The 16,536-nt window shown below is 47.3% G+C and overlaps 1 protein-coding gene across 2 annotated transcripts in view; it reads left to right on the plus strand.

The window, feature by feature from the left end:
- CASTOR2 (cytosolic arginine sensor for mTORC1 subunit 2) overlaps positions 1-11,281 on the plus strand; it is a 117,438-nt gene extending 106,157 nt beyond the window's left edge. For both annotated transcript variants that reach the window (XM_066333142.1, XM_066333144.1), the window contains 7 exons: positions 1,524-1,717; positions 2,438-2,570; positions 3,817-3,940; positions 4,522-4,632; positions 6,014-6,096; positions 8,168-8,262; positions 10,969-11,281. In XM_066333142.1, coding sequence (XP_066189239.1) covers positions 1,524-1,717; positions 2,438-2,570; positions 3,817-3,940; positions 4,522-4,632; positions 6,014-6,096; positions 8,168-8,262; positions 10,969-11,034 — 806 coding nt within the window. In that variant the 3' untranslated portion in view covers positions 11,035-11,281. The remainder of the gene's footprint in view (positions 1-1,523; positions 1,718-2,437; positions 2,571-3,816; positions 3,941-4,521; positions 4,633-6,013; positions 6,097-8,167; positions 8,263-10,968) is intronic.
- The last annotated feature ends 5,255 nt before the right edge of the window (positions 11,282-16,536 follow it).

Here is a 16,536-nt window from a genome sequence, read left to right on the forward strand (position 1 = left end):
GCACTGTATGCCTTCATTCTAGAGTCTGCATCTGGTTTTCTGGGCTGTTAACGCATTAAGGATTTTTATTTTAAACAGTTAATTATTTGTATGAAATGGTTTAGCTGCAGATTTTTAACTATTTAACCACAACAGATTGGAAGCTAGTGGAATGGGATTATTCTTAGTATTTTCCATTTCCAAAGTAATTTGGATTATCTTAGTATGTGCTTACTTTGTAGTCCCTAGTGTATGTGTTACACCATCCGTCCTTGCAGAGCTGTGTGGCTCTTGGGCTTCAGAGGCAGGAGCCCACAGGTGCACAGGGTGCCTGCTCTGCATCTTCAGAGACTAGGGATAGTGCCCAGGCTGCTCTGTCAACCTCCATCTCCAGTCCAGGAGTACAAAATTTGGGTTTAGATTAGAGTGGGAAAATGGAAACAAAAGAGGCCAGAACAGCTTGAGTAAAATGTTTGGAGAAATTGTATGATAGAGATTTCAGTCCAAGACCACTGTGCTGCTTTGAAAGTAAACCAGCAGGAGAATCCCCATAGAATAACCTTGAGAGAGATTTCAGGTCAGAGCTACAATTTAACAGAAAGATTGCGATAAATACGATGATACACAGAAGAGTGGCATAAAGTCAGAGTACAGCCTGGCACCCTGTTGGTCAGGGTGCTGATTGCAAATCAGCAAATGATGTCAAATGATGGTTGCAGTCAAAAGTTATGGTCCTGTAGAGATTCTGATCCTCCTCTGGATCTGTCCAGTGGTGGTAGTGGTAGTGTTGAGATTAAATAAGCTCAGGTTCAGGTGGGAATGCTCAGTACCTTCCCCAGAGCAGGGAGTTTCACAGTGGAATGATGTAACAGTGTGACTCAGGATATTTTGGGGAGTTCTTGATGGTCGAAGTTAGAGCTCCTGTTCTGGTGGTGCCCATTAGCAGAGATTACCCCGTTCAGGACGGATGTGACTGTGCTGGTGCTTCCCAGAGGGGAGTTAGCACAGCTGAGTCATTGGTGTGAAGAAACACTTCCCTGGAAGGGTATGCCTCTTCTCCCTTAGCTAATTTAACACCCAGCTTGTAGCCTGGGGGTCAGGTGTGGGATGGGCAGCTCCTGAAAACGACCTGCAATAAACAGTTTGTCAGGGATGATGTAGAGGGGAGTAGAATACACAGTTTGTTTACACCCACATTGGCACTCTCCTTTTGCAACCAGGACAACCACCACAGGCTGTTTCCACTTGAGAAGGTCAACAGAACTGGTCACTGGCATCCAAATGAATTGCTGAGTCTCGTGCTGTTCCCAGTGTCGTCCTTGACAATCTGTGTGAATCCTGCCATGGAAATTGGTGTAACCCATACATGAAGGAGTGTCACAGTACGAGCCGGTGGAGCAGCATGGGAAGCCCAGGAGGTTGGGATAAGGGGGCTCATCTCACTCCTTGCACTGAGGTCTATGCTAAACACAGACTGGCACATAGTGGACCTGACTCTCTCTGCCCCTAAAACAAACCTCTGTCCTCCCCTTCTGTCTCTGCAGAGCTTCCTTCCTCGGAGCACTTGAGCGTGGCCGATGCGACGTGGCTTGCCCTCAACGTGGTGTCTGGTGGAGGGGGTTTCTCCAGCTCCCAGCCCATCGGAGTGACCAAAATTGCCAAGTCAGTCATAGCACCTCTAGCTGACCAAAACATCTCAGTGTTTATGCTCTCCACCTATCAGACGGACTTCATCCTGGTAAGAGGACGTGAGGGGACCAGGCAGAGTTATTGCCACCAGATGAAAGTTCTGTTGGGCAATTCTGGGAGCAAGTTGTCTGGGAGTGGCAGAGGTACCAAAGTCTGTTTCCCCCAGAGCTCTCTGACATCTCAGGAGCTTTTGCCATGGGATGAAGCATTTGTTGTCATGGATTGTCTGGTGTCTAGTCAGAGAGCTGAGCTGACACTACAGTCTCGCTTGAAATGGAGATGCTGGTAGCACTTCCCACCATCACTCAGACATTGGCTTTCTGAAAGTTAGAGGAACATAGTGTCTGCTGTCAGGTTGGCTGGTGATGGCCAAGAGGCTCCAAAATTGTTTTGGGTATAGACCGACAAACTTTCTTTCTGTCTCACACACATGTGTGTGCATGCACACAAGGCATAGCTTTATTTCCTGAGGAAACAAGACTGAAGAGCAGTCTTGCTTTTGTTGAAAAGTTGTTGAAGAAATGCTGGAAAAGAGGTGAAGCATCTCCCACTAAGAAATCTCCACATTCTTTTTATAGTCATTAAAGCACTCTGGTGGTTAAACCTACTGATACCGTGACATCACCAAGTGTGCTTCTCTTAAGATACACCTAAGTGGTAACTATCCAGTGGCTCAAGCGGGAGTCATGTCCACTAGAAGTATGTACCCCTCAGTGTTGTGTCATTTCTGGTGCACACCACCCCCAGGTGATGCTGTTGTCCCCTCCAGGTGCGTGAGCGGGACCTGCCCTTCGTGATGCACACGCTGGCTGCCGAGTTCACCATCCTCCGAGTAGTCAATGGGGAGACAGTGGCTGCCGATGACTTTGGGGTAACAAATGGATTTGTCAAACCAAAACTAGGTAAGGACCAGCACACGCTCAGCTTGCCAGGGGTTTGCTCTCTCTGACACATGGGGTGGAAGTCCTGGCTCCCTTTAGCATTCAGATGAATATTTATCCTGTTGTAAGATTATAATTTTACAAGCCTATCCCAGCACAACCAAGGATTTGAGCAGGTTCTTAGCTTTCTGAGCAGTGTTAGTAAGGTTGGCTGAATTTTGGCCTTTTAATGCTAGTTTTTCTAGAGAAGACATGCCTTTTGTAGGACAGAAGGTTAAAGTATAGTGCACTGCGGTTGCAAAAATAGTATCTGTAGCCCATATTTCCACGCTTCAGCATTCCAAAGGAAAATGACTTCTCTAAAAGCTTGTTTATGTTTTGCAGTGATACACAGAGAAGATTTTTTTCAGCTTTCATATTTCAGTGCCTGTGAGGATCAAGGCCACAATGAGCCTAGGGCTGTACAGAGCCTTAAGGTGTTTGCAGGCTAGAGGAACAAGAATCAAGCCAAAGGGCACAATCAGGAAAAGGACAACTTATTTACATATGTTTACCTACAGACAAGGGTAATTTTTTGCCCATAACCAGACAAAGCAGTTATTATGTAGTGCCACTCAGTTTCATCACTCAAGAGCTAACCATCACCTTGTTTAAGAAAATGAGTCTTAAAGAAAAAAAGCATCAAGGAGCACAGTGAGACACGTGTTGATAATGCACTGGTATGCAGTTTGCTGTGTTGCTCTGTTGGTTGCATGCCTAAATGCTGTCTGCTTCCCAGCCACTGGCTGCAATCTGTTAGACAAACTGCTGCGTGGCAGCTGGTTTTTAATTTTTCAAGATATTATGGTAAAATAGGTCCCCAGAAATGAGAGAAAACAGGATGGACTGCCAACAGCCACAGCTGGAGAAATGCTTTCCATAGCCCTGACTTTTAATGGTGGAAGCCTGCATTTTTCTTCCACTTTTCAGTTTCTCTTGGCACCTCCTTTAGCTTGCCCCTAATCTCATGTGGATGCACCCAATGGTCTGAAAGCCCCTTGGAGCAGAGAGCTGGGCAGGGTATTCATACCACCCTGTACCTTAGGGAGACCAGCACAGGGGCAGATTATCCTCAGGCCCCTCATTCCCTGTCTGAGAGCCAACAGGGCTTCAGCCTTACAAATACTCTCAGCTTTCTCTGTGACTGTTGCTGGTGTGTGGATAACACAGCTGATGGAACAGGAGCCTGCTGCAGATGTGGCTTCATAGTTGTGTGTGTCTCTTCCAGTTCAGAGGCCTGTCATTCATCCTCTTTCCAGTCCAAGTAATATGTTCTGCGTCACCAGCCTGGATCCAGATACCCTTCCCACTGTCGCTACACTCCTCATGGATGTCATGTTTTACTCCAATGGGTAGGTCCTGCAGGGAGGTGGGATTCCAGGAGAGGTGTGCCCAGTGTCTGGAGGGACAGATTCCCACTGCTCCTCTGGGTGCCCAGGGATCTGCTGTGCCCTTGTGCTGCTCCAGTGCTCTGCACTGAGGGAGGGAGGTTTCACAGGCTCCAGAGGCTTGTCCTGACAGGTGGAAGCCAAACAGGTGATTGAGGGTGCCAAAGACATCTGGTGGCTTTGGAAAGCTGAGCATTTCAGAGTGAAGGTAAAAGTAGCCATGTGGTCAGTGTGCTGCGTATCCACACAGGGCCACAGCATGTACAGCTGGCTGGATTGCTGCCCCTTGGTGCCTGTGGCCTCTTGTGAGGGGACCTTCAGGCAGGGATGGAGAGTTTTGTCACTTGTGGGCACAGCATAGTTTTCCACCTGCAAAATAATAATAAAAAAAAAAAAAATCAAATCACTATAGTACAACAGAACTCAGTGTCACTTCCGTAAGTCAATGTAAGAACATTTCTGGTTTTACTGGCTATATCTGCTTTAAAAATCCTTTTTTGTGCTCTTGTAGCTGCAGTTAATGTCATTCTCTTCTGTTTCTTCAGAGTAAAAGACTCAGTGGTGGGCAACGAAGACTCGGGACATATTCGCTTCTTCTCCTTTTCTCTCATTGAGGGTTACATCTCCCTGGTCATGGATGTCCAGACACAGCAGAGGTGAGCTTTGGTCTTAGAGTAACCTGCACCTTAAAGAAAAGGGATGTTCTCAAAGGAGCAAGAGGCACCTTAGACTCCTCTGTGTTAATTATTTGGACCATCTTGGTATAGCTGTCATGGGCCTGTACACACTGTCACTTTTCTGAGTAAAATCTGGCATTTCAGTTCCAATGTCTAAATTTTGGGCTGGTCTGTCCAAGCCCTCAGAGAAATCACAAATCAATGTCGTCTCACATTCAAAAGAGGAATACTTCAGCAAAGTGATTTTTGGATTTTTATTCTGCTGTTCATTAGCTGTGCTTCTAAGAGCAGAACCCAACAGGAAGACCTGGGTAGGTGTTTGAAGTTTTCCTGCTAAAGGCCAGAATCAGGATGGAGGTGTCAGTGATGCAGTCCTCCTGCTCTGCTTTTACTGGATGGGCTTGGTTCAGAGTCTTGTTATGATGACAATGTCCTGAGTCATCACTGTGCAGCAGGAGTCCATGATTTGTTTGTGCAGCAAGGAAGGAGTCAGCTGGTGAGCAGTCAGCCTCTGTGTGTGTGTCTGTGCTGCTGCAGCTGTGCAGCACGGGAGGCTCTGAGGTCTGGAGGCTAGAGGGATGCTGTGCTTTAAGCAGCACTGCTTAGATTTGCTTTTGACATACAGTGCACTTTGTGTTTGGTTCTTGGGGGGCAAGTCCCCTGCCCCAGGGACTTGTTTTCCAGATTAATAAATTGCCCTCTTGAAAGTTTCTTTGACCTTACTGGAGTAAACCTTTGTTTGTCTTAAGAGGAGCCAGAGAGCTGGAGCTTCAGCCTGTGGTCTGGGAAATCTGAGAGGCCAATTCTTGTCTCTCACAGGCTGCCTGCTTGACCTTGGGCAGCTCTCTTAGCCCCAGTCTCCTTTCCCCTGCTGAGAAGTAGGGACCTCTGCAGTGGTCCCAGGGACCTCCCAGTCTGGTATGGAAAAAAGCACTGATGGTGCTCAGACACAAAACCAGTGTCTGAGATTCTGAGATACTGAGTGTCTCAGTGTTCCTGAGAGCAGGTGTGGAAACATATTCCATCCCTGAGTGTTTCCAAATGCAGCTCAAATCAAACCTTCACAGTCTGAACATTTGTAAAGCTGGGACACAGCTGTTGCTTAGAATTTTTCTCCCCGTGCCCCTCTCTGTGTACCTGTGGCCACCTCCAGCAGCAGCTGCTGATTTGCATAGGATACCTGGAGGCTCAGGCAGGTCCATCTGCCCCAGCTTTTTTTACCTGAGCTACTGCCCCATTATTGTTGGTTTCAACCATCTCAAGGATGCAGGAAAAGCAAATCCCCCACAGGCAGAATCTGACACACTGCTGTGTTTTAATTGCTATTTTGATGTTTCTTTTTTCTTTTTTTTTTTTACAGATTTCCTAATAATTTGTTGTTTACAAGTGCATCTGGTGAACTCTGGAAGATGGTGAGGATTGGTGGGCAGCCTCTTGGCTTTGGTAAGTAACATTTGGAGGATCAGTTGGTGTGCAGGCAGACAGTCACCTCAGGGCCTTCGAGGGGAATGGAAAAATCCATCTGAGGATGATGCTTTTTAAGAGCCAACAGCTTAACATGACTTTGTGAGCTGAGATTTTCAAACAGAAGCCTGACTCCTGTTAAGTTTGATTTCTGAATATACCCCTGGAAGTGCTACATGCTCAGCAGTTCCAGCTGCATTGCATTTGTCTGCTGGACTTTGGAGGTGGCTACAGCTGGGGCTCTGGTTAAAGAGAAAAACTGGACTAAAAGGTGGCATGGAAATGCATTGTAGGTTACTGAAATCAGTGGTCAGAAAGCACTGTCATACTCCAGTGCAATGCTTGAGTAATTCTGTGCTTCTAGTAGACTTTTTTATAGATTTGTAACAGTCCAAGTCTTGTTCACAAGTGTGTTTCACACCCAGTCCTGCACGTTTCCTCTACTCAAAAGAATTTTGGTCCTAAGTACCACAGAGAAATGCTTCATGCCTGCAGGAATGTTCTTGTGATTTTTATGTCCCCTGCAATTTTAAGGGTCTGATCTGAATACTGCAACAAAGGCCTGATCCTCAGGAAATGCAATGGCTCCTTCCTTTGGGCTCTGAACCAGTTACAATATACAAGCTTCAAGAACATTTCTGAAAAACATTGGGCCAATTTTTGCATTTAATTGCAACTTCCACACCAGACCACCAAAAGTAGCAAGAAGGAAATTTTCATGTACCTTCTCTTTACACATTTTTGAGGTAAATATCTAGAAATGGCATGATATGTCATTGGTGGTAATCAGGACATTGACCAGGCCCCTAAATATTTTATGTTTAAATATGTTGATTTAAAATCAAGTTCAAATTTCCTTAATTTGAAATTTCAAGAAATGTCCTTAGGAGAAAGCAAGACAGATGAACTATTTAAATTTCATTTAAGGCCCAGAAAGCCAAGCAAATAGCCCAGATGGCAAATTGAGTCCCAGGCTGCATCCAAAGGAGCATGGTCAGCAGGTTGAAGGAGGTGATTCTGCTTTTCTACTCTGCTCTTGTCAGAGCCCATCTGGAGCCCTGGGCACAGTTCTGGTGTCCCCAACATCAGCAGGACAGGGAACTGTTGGGGCAAGTCCAGAGGGGGCCATGAAGGTGATGAGAGGACTGGAGCCCCTCCCCTGTGCAGACAGGCTGAGGGAGCTGGGGCAGCTCAGCCTGGAGAAGAGAAGGTTGTGTGGAAAGCTCACAGCACCTCAGGGTCTGACAGGCTCCAGGGAAGGCAGAGAGGGACTTTGCATCAGGAGCTGCAGTGACAGGACACAGGGAGTGGGTACTGAGTGAAACTCAGGATATTTACAGCAGAGATCAGGAGGAAATGTTTCCCTCCCAAGGGCAGTGAGACTCTGGCACAGGGTGCCCGGGGAGGCCGTGGGTGTCCCAAGGCTGGCAGTGTTCAAACCAGGCTGGATAAGGCTTTGAGCAGCCTGATCTCGTGGGAGGTGTCCCTCCCATGGTGTGGGGGGTTGGGATCAGAGCATCTTTAAGGTTCACTCTAACCCCTCAACATTCTGTGATGATTCTGTGACAAAATGGGTGTGAAATCCTGTTTGAGGGGCCAGGGTGGGCTGCAGCCTAGGAACCGTGTGTCCAGGCTGACTAATGGCTCAGCATCTCCTCTTTCAGAGTTGCAGGGCCAAATGTTCAGTAATGGAAAAATGGATGTTAAGGGTGTATGGGGCTGGGCTTTGTGCTTACTTCTTGAACATCATTCAGTGCCTTTCTTTGGACCTCTAAATCATTCCAGTTCTAATGGTTTTGTGCCTATGGAAAATGTGCAAAAAGAAAAAAAAATTGCTCTGTAGCAAAAAGAAGGTAATAAAACTAAATGTGCAATGTATTGTTGTGGCCCAAACACTTGATTCTTTGAGAAAGAATACATTTTACTACAGAGATTCCTTCTGATTGGAGTTTGTGAAGATAAAATTCTCCATATGTAGGCATGGAGTTGGTGAGCTCTGAGACTTCTGCAAGCCCCTCCAGACAATGTTTGATTTTCTATCTCCCCACAGATGAATGTGGAATTGTGGCTCAGATTTCTGAGCCTTTGGCTGCAGCTGACATCCCAGCCTACTACATCAGTACTTTTAAGTTTGATCACGCCTTGGTGAGTATGAATACAGCTTCTTTGGGGTAGGGGAGATCTTTTCCTTAGGAGAAAACTCATTATGAGAATGTCGCTTCTCATCTGGCCAGCTCACTGCAGTGCCTGTGCTCCAGTGTGGCCCTGCACACTCCTGTCTGCAGCCTCCTGCTTGTCACTGCCCTGGGTGAGAGGCTCCTGAGCCAAGCCCAGCCCTACCCAAAGCAAAGCTGTGTTAGTGAGTGTTGTTCTCAAAAAAGGCTGATCTCAGTCCCTAAAGACCTGCAGTGACGGAGGCTTCACAACCTCCCTGAGCAGCCTCTTCCACTGTGTCTGGATCTTTTATTAGAAACAGCCACAAACCCTTCCATTTGCTTCCAAAAATAGTTGCAGGCTCCAGACTCTCAGGACAGTGCTGTGACAACCCACCCTTAAGGGGAAGGTGCTTCCTTAGGTGCTTCCTTCCCCTTAAGGGTGGGTTATCACAGGTACCTTTGTGTGTTGGGAACTTTTTGGACAGTCTACCAGCAGCTGACCCTTGCCTTCATCTCTTGGTGCCTGCATTGTCCTAACCTTTGCTTTCTGAGACCCATCTATTAACTCTGCTGTCCCTGTATCTTCCTAAATTTTGCTAAACAAGCAATAATTGCCAGCACAGCAAGAGAAGGCAATTTTGAAGCAGATAAGATTGTTCCCATGTTCTCACGGGTGCCCGTGAGCAGTTTCAGCACAGCCATCAACACAAGAGTCTTGCCATCCTTGGAGAGTTCTCTTTATTTTTTATACTGATGGACATTTTACTTTCTAGGCCTGCCTCTGCTCTTCCTTTGTGAAGAAGACACTCTCAAATATGAGGAATTCCCCTAGAAAGGGAAAACGCTATGCCTGTAGGCACTAATGGGGTGGCATTTGTCTTGCAACCCATTTGTCTGGTCCTGAAGGAGGGAGTCAGCTGCTTTATGCTATTTTTTTTTCTTAAATGTGCCCTTTATTGCACTATACTTCTCTTTCCATCACTTGCAAATTCACTGTTCAGGTCCTACCTTTGACCTGTAAAAGCTTTAGTGAGATCAAAGCAGGTTTGGGGTTTTTAAAATGACTTTGTTTTTTCACAGTTGGTGTGAACCATTCACAGCTGATAGGTCATGTGTGTAAAGAGTAAAAGTAAATATTATTTCAGATAGCAGAGGTCAAAGTGTTATATATGTTTGTCTTATTTTTTTTAATATTAACAGTGCTGATAAGATAAGCTAATAAAAGACCATTTAAAAATCAATACTGTTAGCTTTGCCTCACATTTCTGCCCATTGTGTGGCCCCAGGTGGGCACTTTTTGTGCAGAGCACAAGGTGCAGAGTGCTTCCACATGTCAGGCCATATCTGGAGAGCTCAGCCCTATCAGTTAAAACAGATATGTAGCTGAAAACTTAAGCCACACAATTACAATGGCTCTGCAGGCAGCTCCACCTTCTCAGAGTGGCTCATCCTGCTGCCTCCAGGCCCCACAGACCCTGCCTCGAGCAGCTGGCAGGGTATCAGGGGGGCATGCAGCTCTTCCTCACTCAGAGCAGTATTTCAGTGTTTTTCTTTGCTCCTTACTGCTTCCTTGATGTATGGTTTAAAAGCCTTTTCACCTGGACAGTGCTGTTCTAGCTGTCAAACCTTTCCATCCTTTGGAAGGTGCATCTTTTCCCTGACTTTGCTCTGGGTGTGCTGGCTGGGCTGGATGCTTGTTGGCTCTAGGGTGGTTTTGTTGGCCAAGACCCTGACTTAGAGTTTGTCATGTTTTCCCTAACTTTGCTACCCAGGTGCCTTGACTTGTAGTGACATTTCTCAAGGACTGAGTGTATCTTGAACCCTTTCTCTAAATTTTCCCTTTCTTTAATTAAGGTAGTTCAGTACCTGTTGTGGACAATTTTAGAGTACTGTATAAAAATGTGTTGTTCCCTTTGATCTGATCTTTTTTCTCCTGTGCATCTTAAGGTGGTTCTTGTTGCTTTATTTTTATTGACCTGGGTGTAACACTCAGGTCTTCCTGCCATGCTGTAGCTGTAGATGTTTGCCCTGGTAATCAGGACTTGTTCTTGAGACAAAATCCCTTTGGGAGACGATGTTGAGATGGGAACCTGCAGGTCTCTGGCAGGTCCCCTGGGTGATGTAGGCTCAGGCTGGAGAGAGTCGTGGTTACCAGCTCCCTCTAGAGAGAGCAAGGAAGAAGAGTTGCCTTTCCAGGTGCTCTGCTCTTGCTGCCTCATGTTCACAGGTGTTTTGCTCTCCTCACCAGCACTGTGCTTCTGAAGAGGTCTTCCCATCCACACTTACAGGTCCCAAATCTGTGGGGTGCCCCTGAGAACCTCGTGTGGCTTAGGCAGCCACACAAACCCATCAGCACAGGCACCTTGCATGGGTGAGCTCCTGGCATGCAAGTGCTTCACTAAAAAAAAGGGGAAAGGACAGGAAGAGAAGAGAGAAAGAGAAACCCCAAAATAGTTCACCAGCAGCCAGCATAGAACAGCAAACCATCTGCATCTCCCTTACAGTGTCTGCCCTGGGGGTACCGTGGGTGAACAGGGGTGTCCTTGGACAGGGAGCCCTTTCTCAGTGGACTTCAGGTGTAAGCAAAAACCAGCAGTGTCTGCCTCCTGGGGACTGCTCTGCCTTTGTCTGCTGCCTCTCTTTTCCTTGCCACCCCTTTTGCTGGAACATGACCTTTCTTTTTGTTCTCTTGCAGGTACCTGAAGAAAATATAAATGGTGTGGTCAATGCACTCCAAGTCAGTCAAGCTGAAAAGCATTAGAAATCTTCTGAGCTGGTTCCAGATGCTTTTTATTATTCGAATAATAATAATTACTATTATTATTATTATTATTCTTTTTTTCTCACAGTATTTCTTGAAAAATCTGATTACGGAGAGTGACATGAAAAGAGACTGGTGAAAGTTGAGCAGAAACAGCTCCAATAAGCCTTTGTTTTAATTATTATTATTATTATTGTTATTATTATTATTATTATTGTTATTTTATTAAATTTATGAATGAGGGGCAGGAGGAAAGGGAGTTGATCTGGTTTCCTGATGTTCAGCTCCGAGGTGAGGTGTACCCTGGCTGTGCTGTCAGTGTGGAAGGAGCTGCCTGGGGACAGCCAGTGGCAGCAGGGGTGGCTGTGGGCACGCTGCTGAGAGCAGGGGATGGGCCCCGAGCAGATGGACAGGCTGCTGGCTCAGAGAGCCCTGAAAACCAGAAACAAAATGAAATTCAGAATTAATCAGAAGAGACATGGCATAGTGCTGGCCTGTCTCCTCACATCAGACTTCCTGAGGACTGTCCATCACTGCCTTTGTTGAGAAAGGATGCAAAGGGTTCTGTCTCCCCTTACAGAACAGTTTGGTGTTGGAAAAGGGGAAAATATCCACTCGTTTAAGATTTCCCCTTTTTCTTTCTCCCTGCAGTGAAAGCCTGGCTGCTCTGAGAAAGCCTGGGCAGGGGGAGCTCAGCTCTGCCCAGCTCCTGGCAGGTGGTGCCACCCAGACTTGTGTCTGCATTGAAACTTGGCTGGTTTGGGTCAATTTTTTTTCCAGTCACTTTCTCACTGCTCCCAGTATTCTCCTGCCATATCTCCTGCTCCAGGACAGCTGTTGTCCCCTTACCCCACATCAGAGCCTTCCTCCAGCCCTTGTTCCCCAGGGCCTGCAAGAGGAGGAAGGCCTCTTTTCTCCCGTCCCCTCAGGCTTTTTCCCATCCAGTGTGCACACATGGGGAAATAAAGGATTGCCCAGGGTCCCTGGGTAGCTGCTCTTCCACATCCCAGGCCACCTTGGCCAAGAGCCACAGCAGGTTGCCCCTGCCAGGGCCAGGAGGGTGCCTGAGTCTTGTGGGGCCCTTCCTCTGGTTTTCCATCAGCTCCTTCATCATACAGGTGGAAATTGCTGCTGACTGGGGGAAGTAGAATGGTGCTGAAAATGCCTAATCCCTGCTAGCATCTGGTCCTGTCACAGGAAGATGATGGGGCTTTTCCCATGGGGCAGCAGTAGTGTGTTTTGCTCTGGCTTGTACCAAGCTGGGGGCCAGCAGGAGCCAGGCTTCACGGCCCATGGTGGCACCTGTGTCCAGGCTGTGCCCGTGGCCACTGCCAGCACTGTGGAGAGCAGAGAGACCACAGAGCATTACCCAGGGTGTGGGTGCCAGCAGCCTGCCCCACGTGTCACCATGCAGCAAGGGGTGCTGAGAGGAGAAGCTGTCTGCAGAGGACCTTGCTTTTGTGATTACCAGCCCCAGCATATCTTGCATTTCTTAGCTTCTTCCACTTCAGTCTTGACAGAAAGAAATTGCAGATCTTGGTGTTTTCCTGAGGGCTCTCCAGCCATGCTTCAGAGACAGGCTCTGGCAGGATTTTCCTGAGGCTGTGCCATAGTCAGCTCTGAGCCAGGGTGTTGCATTAATTTGGAGGCAGTAAGCAAGCACCTGGGATCGTGCCATGGGCGTGGTTTGTACTGGTGTGTAGGACATGCAAACACACAGCCACAGCTCGTTGATTAGTTCTGCATTCACAGTACTGGAGGGCTGTGCAGTTATGATTTCTGATGCTGCTGAGTTCAAACACTGAGTTTCAAATCTGATTTTTCCCCAGGGTGATGTTATGGGGCATCTAGACAAGGAGTCAGGGCATCCATGGGAAAAAGCGTGGATGGCTTTCCTTGGCTGGCCCTCCTGGAGCTAAAGCACCCCTGCTGAGGAGCACTGAGGCACATGTCCAGTGCTTTACCAAACAGGATGTTTTGCTGTTCTTTTACAAGGGTTTTCAGAATTGTCCCATGATGTGTTTATGTTCACTCCAGATTTCTGGACTAAAGGTTTATTCTAGGTGTGGCACCGTGCATCTCTGGATGTTTGGTTGGGAAGATGCTTTGGTCTCCTGCTGCAAGGACACAGGCACAGGCTGCACAGTGCAGTGCTGAAAGCTTTGGGAGATGTTTGCTGTGACTCTGCCCAGTGCTGTGGGCTCTGAGCTGGGCTGGAGTGGGCAGCAAGGCCCATGGTGGCTTTTCAGCCCATACCTTGTCAGAGGGTAACTCCTTGGGATGGCAGATGGGGGCAAAGAGGGCACTGAGTTGCTGTTCAGCTCCTGGTTGCCAGCCAAGATTCCTGGTCAGCTGAGTTGAGCCTAAGTTTTCTCTGTGTGCGTGGATGGTGCCACCAGGGCAGAGTCATCAGGACAGGGGCTTCTTTTTGCTCTGGGGCTTTACCAGCCTTTGGGAAATGCCAGTTTTGGCATCAGAGAGTACCACGGGCTGCTGTGCATGTGCCAGTGCTGCTTCCAAAGGACTTGAACATGGATAGGAAGGAATTAACTTGAAACAAGCAACAACTTTACTGAGCCTTAAATGAAAGCAAAAAAAAATTGGTTTTAATTTTCTAACATTGCACTCAGGCTATTTTAGAGGCTGATTTTTGTAATTTAATTTTTTTCTTTCCTGAGAGAATTTGCCATATATTTGTGAAATCTGTAGAAAGCTTTGTGGTATTTCAAACCTTCCAAAGGACAGTTGATGTCCCAAATGGGAAAGTTGGCCTGAAAAATTCATAGGATGTAAAATGTCATTGAGGGACTCTGATGCTGCCACCATCCTTGGCTTCACCTTTTTATTTCCTTTTATCATTTTGTCCTGACATCCAATAAGATTGTTTCAGACAACTTGATGCTTTCCCTTTAGTAATCCTTTCATATTTTTTCTGGTGGGAACTGAGATACTCCAAATGTGGCCAAAATTAGTGGAACCTTGTCACTGCACCCAGCCTGAAGTGAGGATCAATGCAAGCTTGCACAGTCCTGCTGCATGGGAGACCTGCACTGCAGGAAGGGCTCTGTAGGGGCTTTGTTAAATACTCTCACAGTAATAATAATAATACCACAGCACTATTAACACCACAGTGCTTAGTGAACCAAAAATGGGGGCTCTTAAAGCTGCTCCACGGCTCCCACTCTCTCAGCACCCTGCCTTTGGGGCGGAGAACTTGAAGAGTCTTTTCCTTTTTCTAAATGCCTTATGATAATAGGTCTGAGCATCCCTGACATGATGCTGTTCAGGACTGTGTGGGTAAAGGAGGAACACGTCTCAGTGGGACACCCTTGGGCTGGGTGCCTGGATTACCTGCAGCTGCCAGTGCTGCCCTCAGCATCCCTGCTCAGCTCTGGGCAGTTCCACCTGGCCATGGCTGCTGCTACTGAGGGATTGCCTCAGTGCTGCAGGCCACTCCCCATGTCCTTATTGCACAAAAACCCACCAAACAGCAAAATGCAAAAGTGTTTCCAGCCCTGCAGAAAGGGGTAGGCAGGGGAGGAGAGCATGGCCCTCATGCACCCTCTGTCTTTCTCCAAGGCCTTTATTTTATTAGTAGCCTCAACTTTTCCAAGTTGTGAGTTATTAAATAGGGTTTTGTCTGTTTCCCTCAACCCAATTAGAATTTGACTACAAATTCCTTTCTACTGAGCAAGTGTGTGCATATATATATACATCTTAGGTGTTTCCATAGAAATCCATAGTGTGTCTCTACTGCACACCTGTAAATACCTGTGTTTGTCTGTAGACTGTATCCTGCACATGGTGTGGGCACTGAAGCAATATAGGTTCACATACATACAGTGTGAGTATATGTGTGTATACTCCAGGCACACACTCCTGTGTGTGTATCTGTGAAGTGAGTACTGTATACACACATTTATTCACCATATATTTTTAATTCAGGTAACGGGCAATATGAATATTAGTTCCACTCTTGCTTTTTCTCTACATATGTTTAGTGAAGAGCAGCAGTGGAGTTGACCTGAAGCAAAGCTGGGGCTCCTCTGCTTGTTGGGAGCAGCATTGAGTTTCCCTCCCTGCTTCAGAAAATTCTGAAAATTCTGTTCCTCTCCAGTTTGGTGCCTCAAGCACAGAGACTGCAGGAAATGCACACCTTTTTCTTTCTGTGTTTTAGTTGCTGCCCTAAATTGCCTCAGCCTGTAAGTGGGGCTGGTCCATTTGCACAGTGCCCACCCAGACCCTGGCTGGGGTTTTCCAGTGGGGTTTCCAGCTCCTGCAGGCACAGAGCAGGGTGCCAGCACTGCCTGCCTTCCCCAGGCAGGGCAGGAGCTCCTCCCGGTTCCCTGCAGCTGGGGCGTCAGGGTTAGGCACCAGCATACCCTCTGAACAGCTTCCTGGTGGCCTTCCCCAGCATCTCTGCACGAGGCTGGGGGCAGTGCAAGATTCCCTGGTGGATTTTTCTGCCCAGGGCTCAGCATGCAGTGGCAGGGCTCTGCTGTTTGTTGGGAAATTCACATTTGTTGGCCTGTGAGGAGCTGAAATCAGTGGCTTATTTTTAAATAGATGGAAATGTTGGAGGGTCTTTTCCTGTTCAAAGCAGAGGAGGCTGCTTGAACCCAGTCAGTGGAAGTGGATGATCTTTGCATCTCACCACTGGAGATCTCTGCTGACCAGGAGTGCTGTTAGGGTCCGTGTAGGGAAACAGTTTTCCTATTTCAGTTACAGTCCACCAAACAGGGGGTGAAGGCTGGGCAGTGGGGTGCCGCTTTGCCACTTTCATCAGTTGGAAGTTGCTGGGTTTGGGGTTGCCTCCCCAACTGCACCCTTGCACAGGTTTGTGCAGCCTTTGGTTTCTTTCCAGGCATCGAAGTCAGTTTGGAGTTTCTGCAGTGCTGTGCTTTAGGTGGGATGTATCAGCCTCTTGCATGGGGAGGCCTTAGTGGAAATGCTTGGGTTTGCTGCAGCAGAGAGATGGTGGCACTTGCAGTGAGTGACATAAGTATTAAGACTCACTTAATGACAGCGCCATTTATAAAGCATACTCATACTGCTGCTCTGAATTGTGTTTTAAACTCCAAGTTCTCTGTTACCATTCCCAGGGCACAGAGATCATCAGAGATGAATCAATTCTCCTCTCTCACAAAAAGCTTGTTGGTGTCAGGTCCTGCTTTGGGGTAGCACATGATACTGAGCAGGGATTTACTTTTTAAGACATACCATGCAGAGTTGGGTGTGGGGACTTCTAGATTTTGCTGGGAGGTTCTGATGGCTCTAGCCAATCAAAGCATCCAGCTGAAGTGTATCAGGTTTTATTTTTCTGAGCGTGATGTTTTGTCCTGCTGGCACTGGGAGGAAATAATGCAGTGCAGTGTAAGGGAGTGTGTGGCAGAGGAGATTGCTCAGGCTCCAGCATAGCTCCCTGAGCACCCAGTTGTTTCCCTGGTGCTCTTGATACTTTCAGGAATATGTAGACCCCTGAGAGAGGCAAGGCAGCTCTGC

The sequence above is a fragment of the Sylvia atricapilla genome, chromosome 20 (genome assembly GCF_009819655.1).
Source record: "Sylvia atricapilla isolate bSylAtr1 chromosome 20, bSylAtr1.pri, whole genome shotgun sequence".
NCBI classification, from domain to species: domain Eukaryota; kingdom Metazoa; phylum Chordata; class Aves; order Passeriformes; family Sylviidae; genus Sylvia; species Sylvia atricapilla.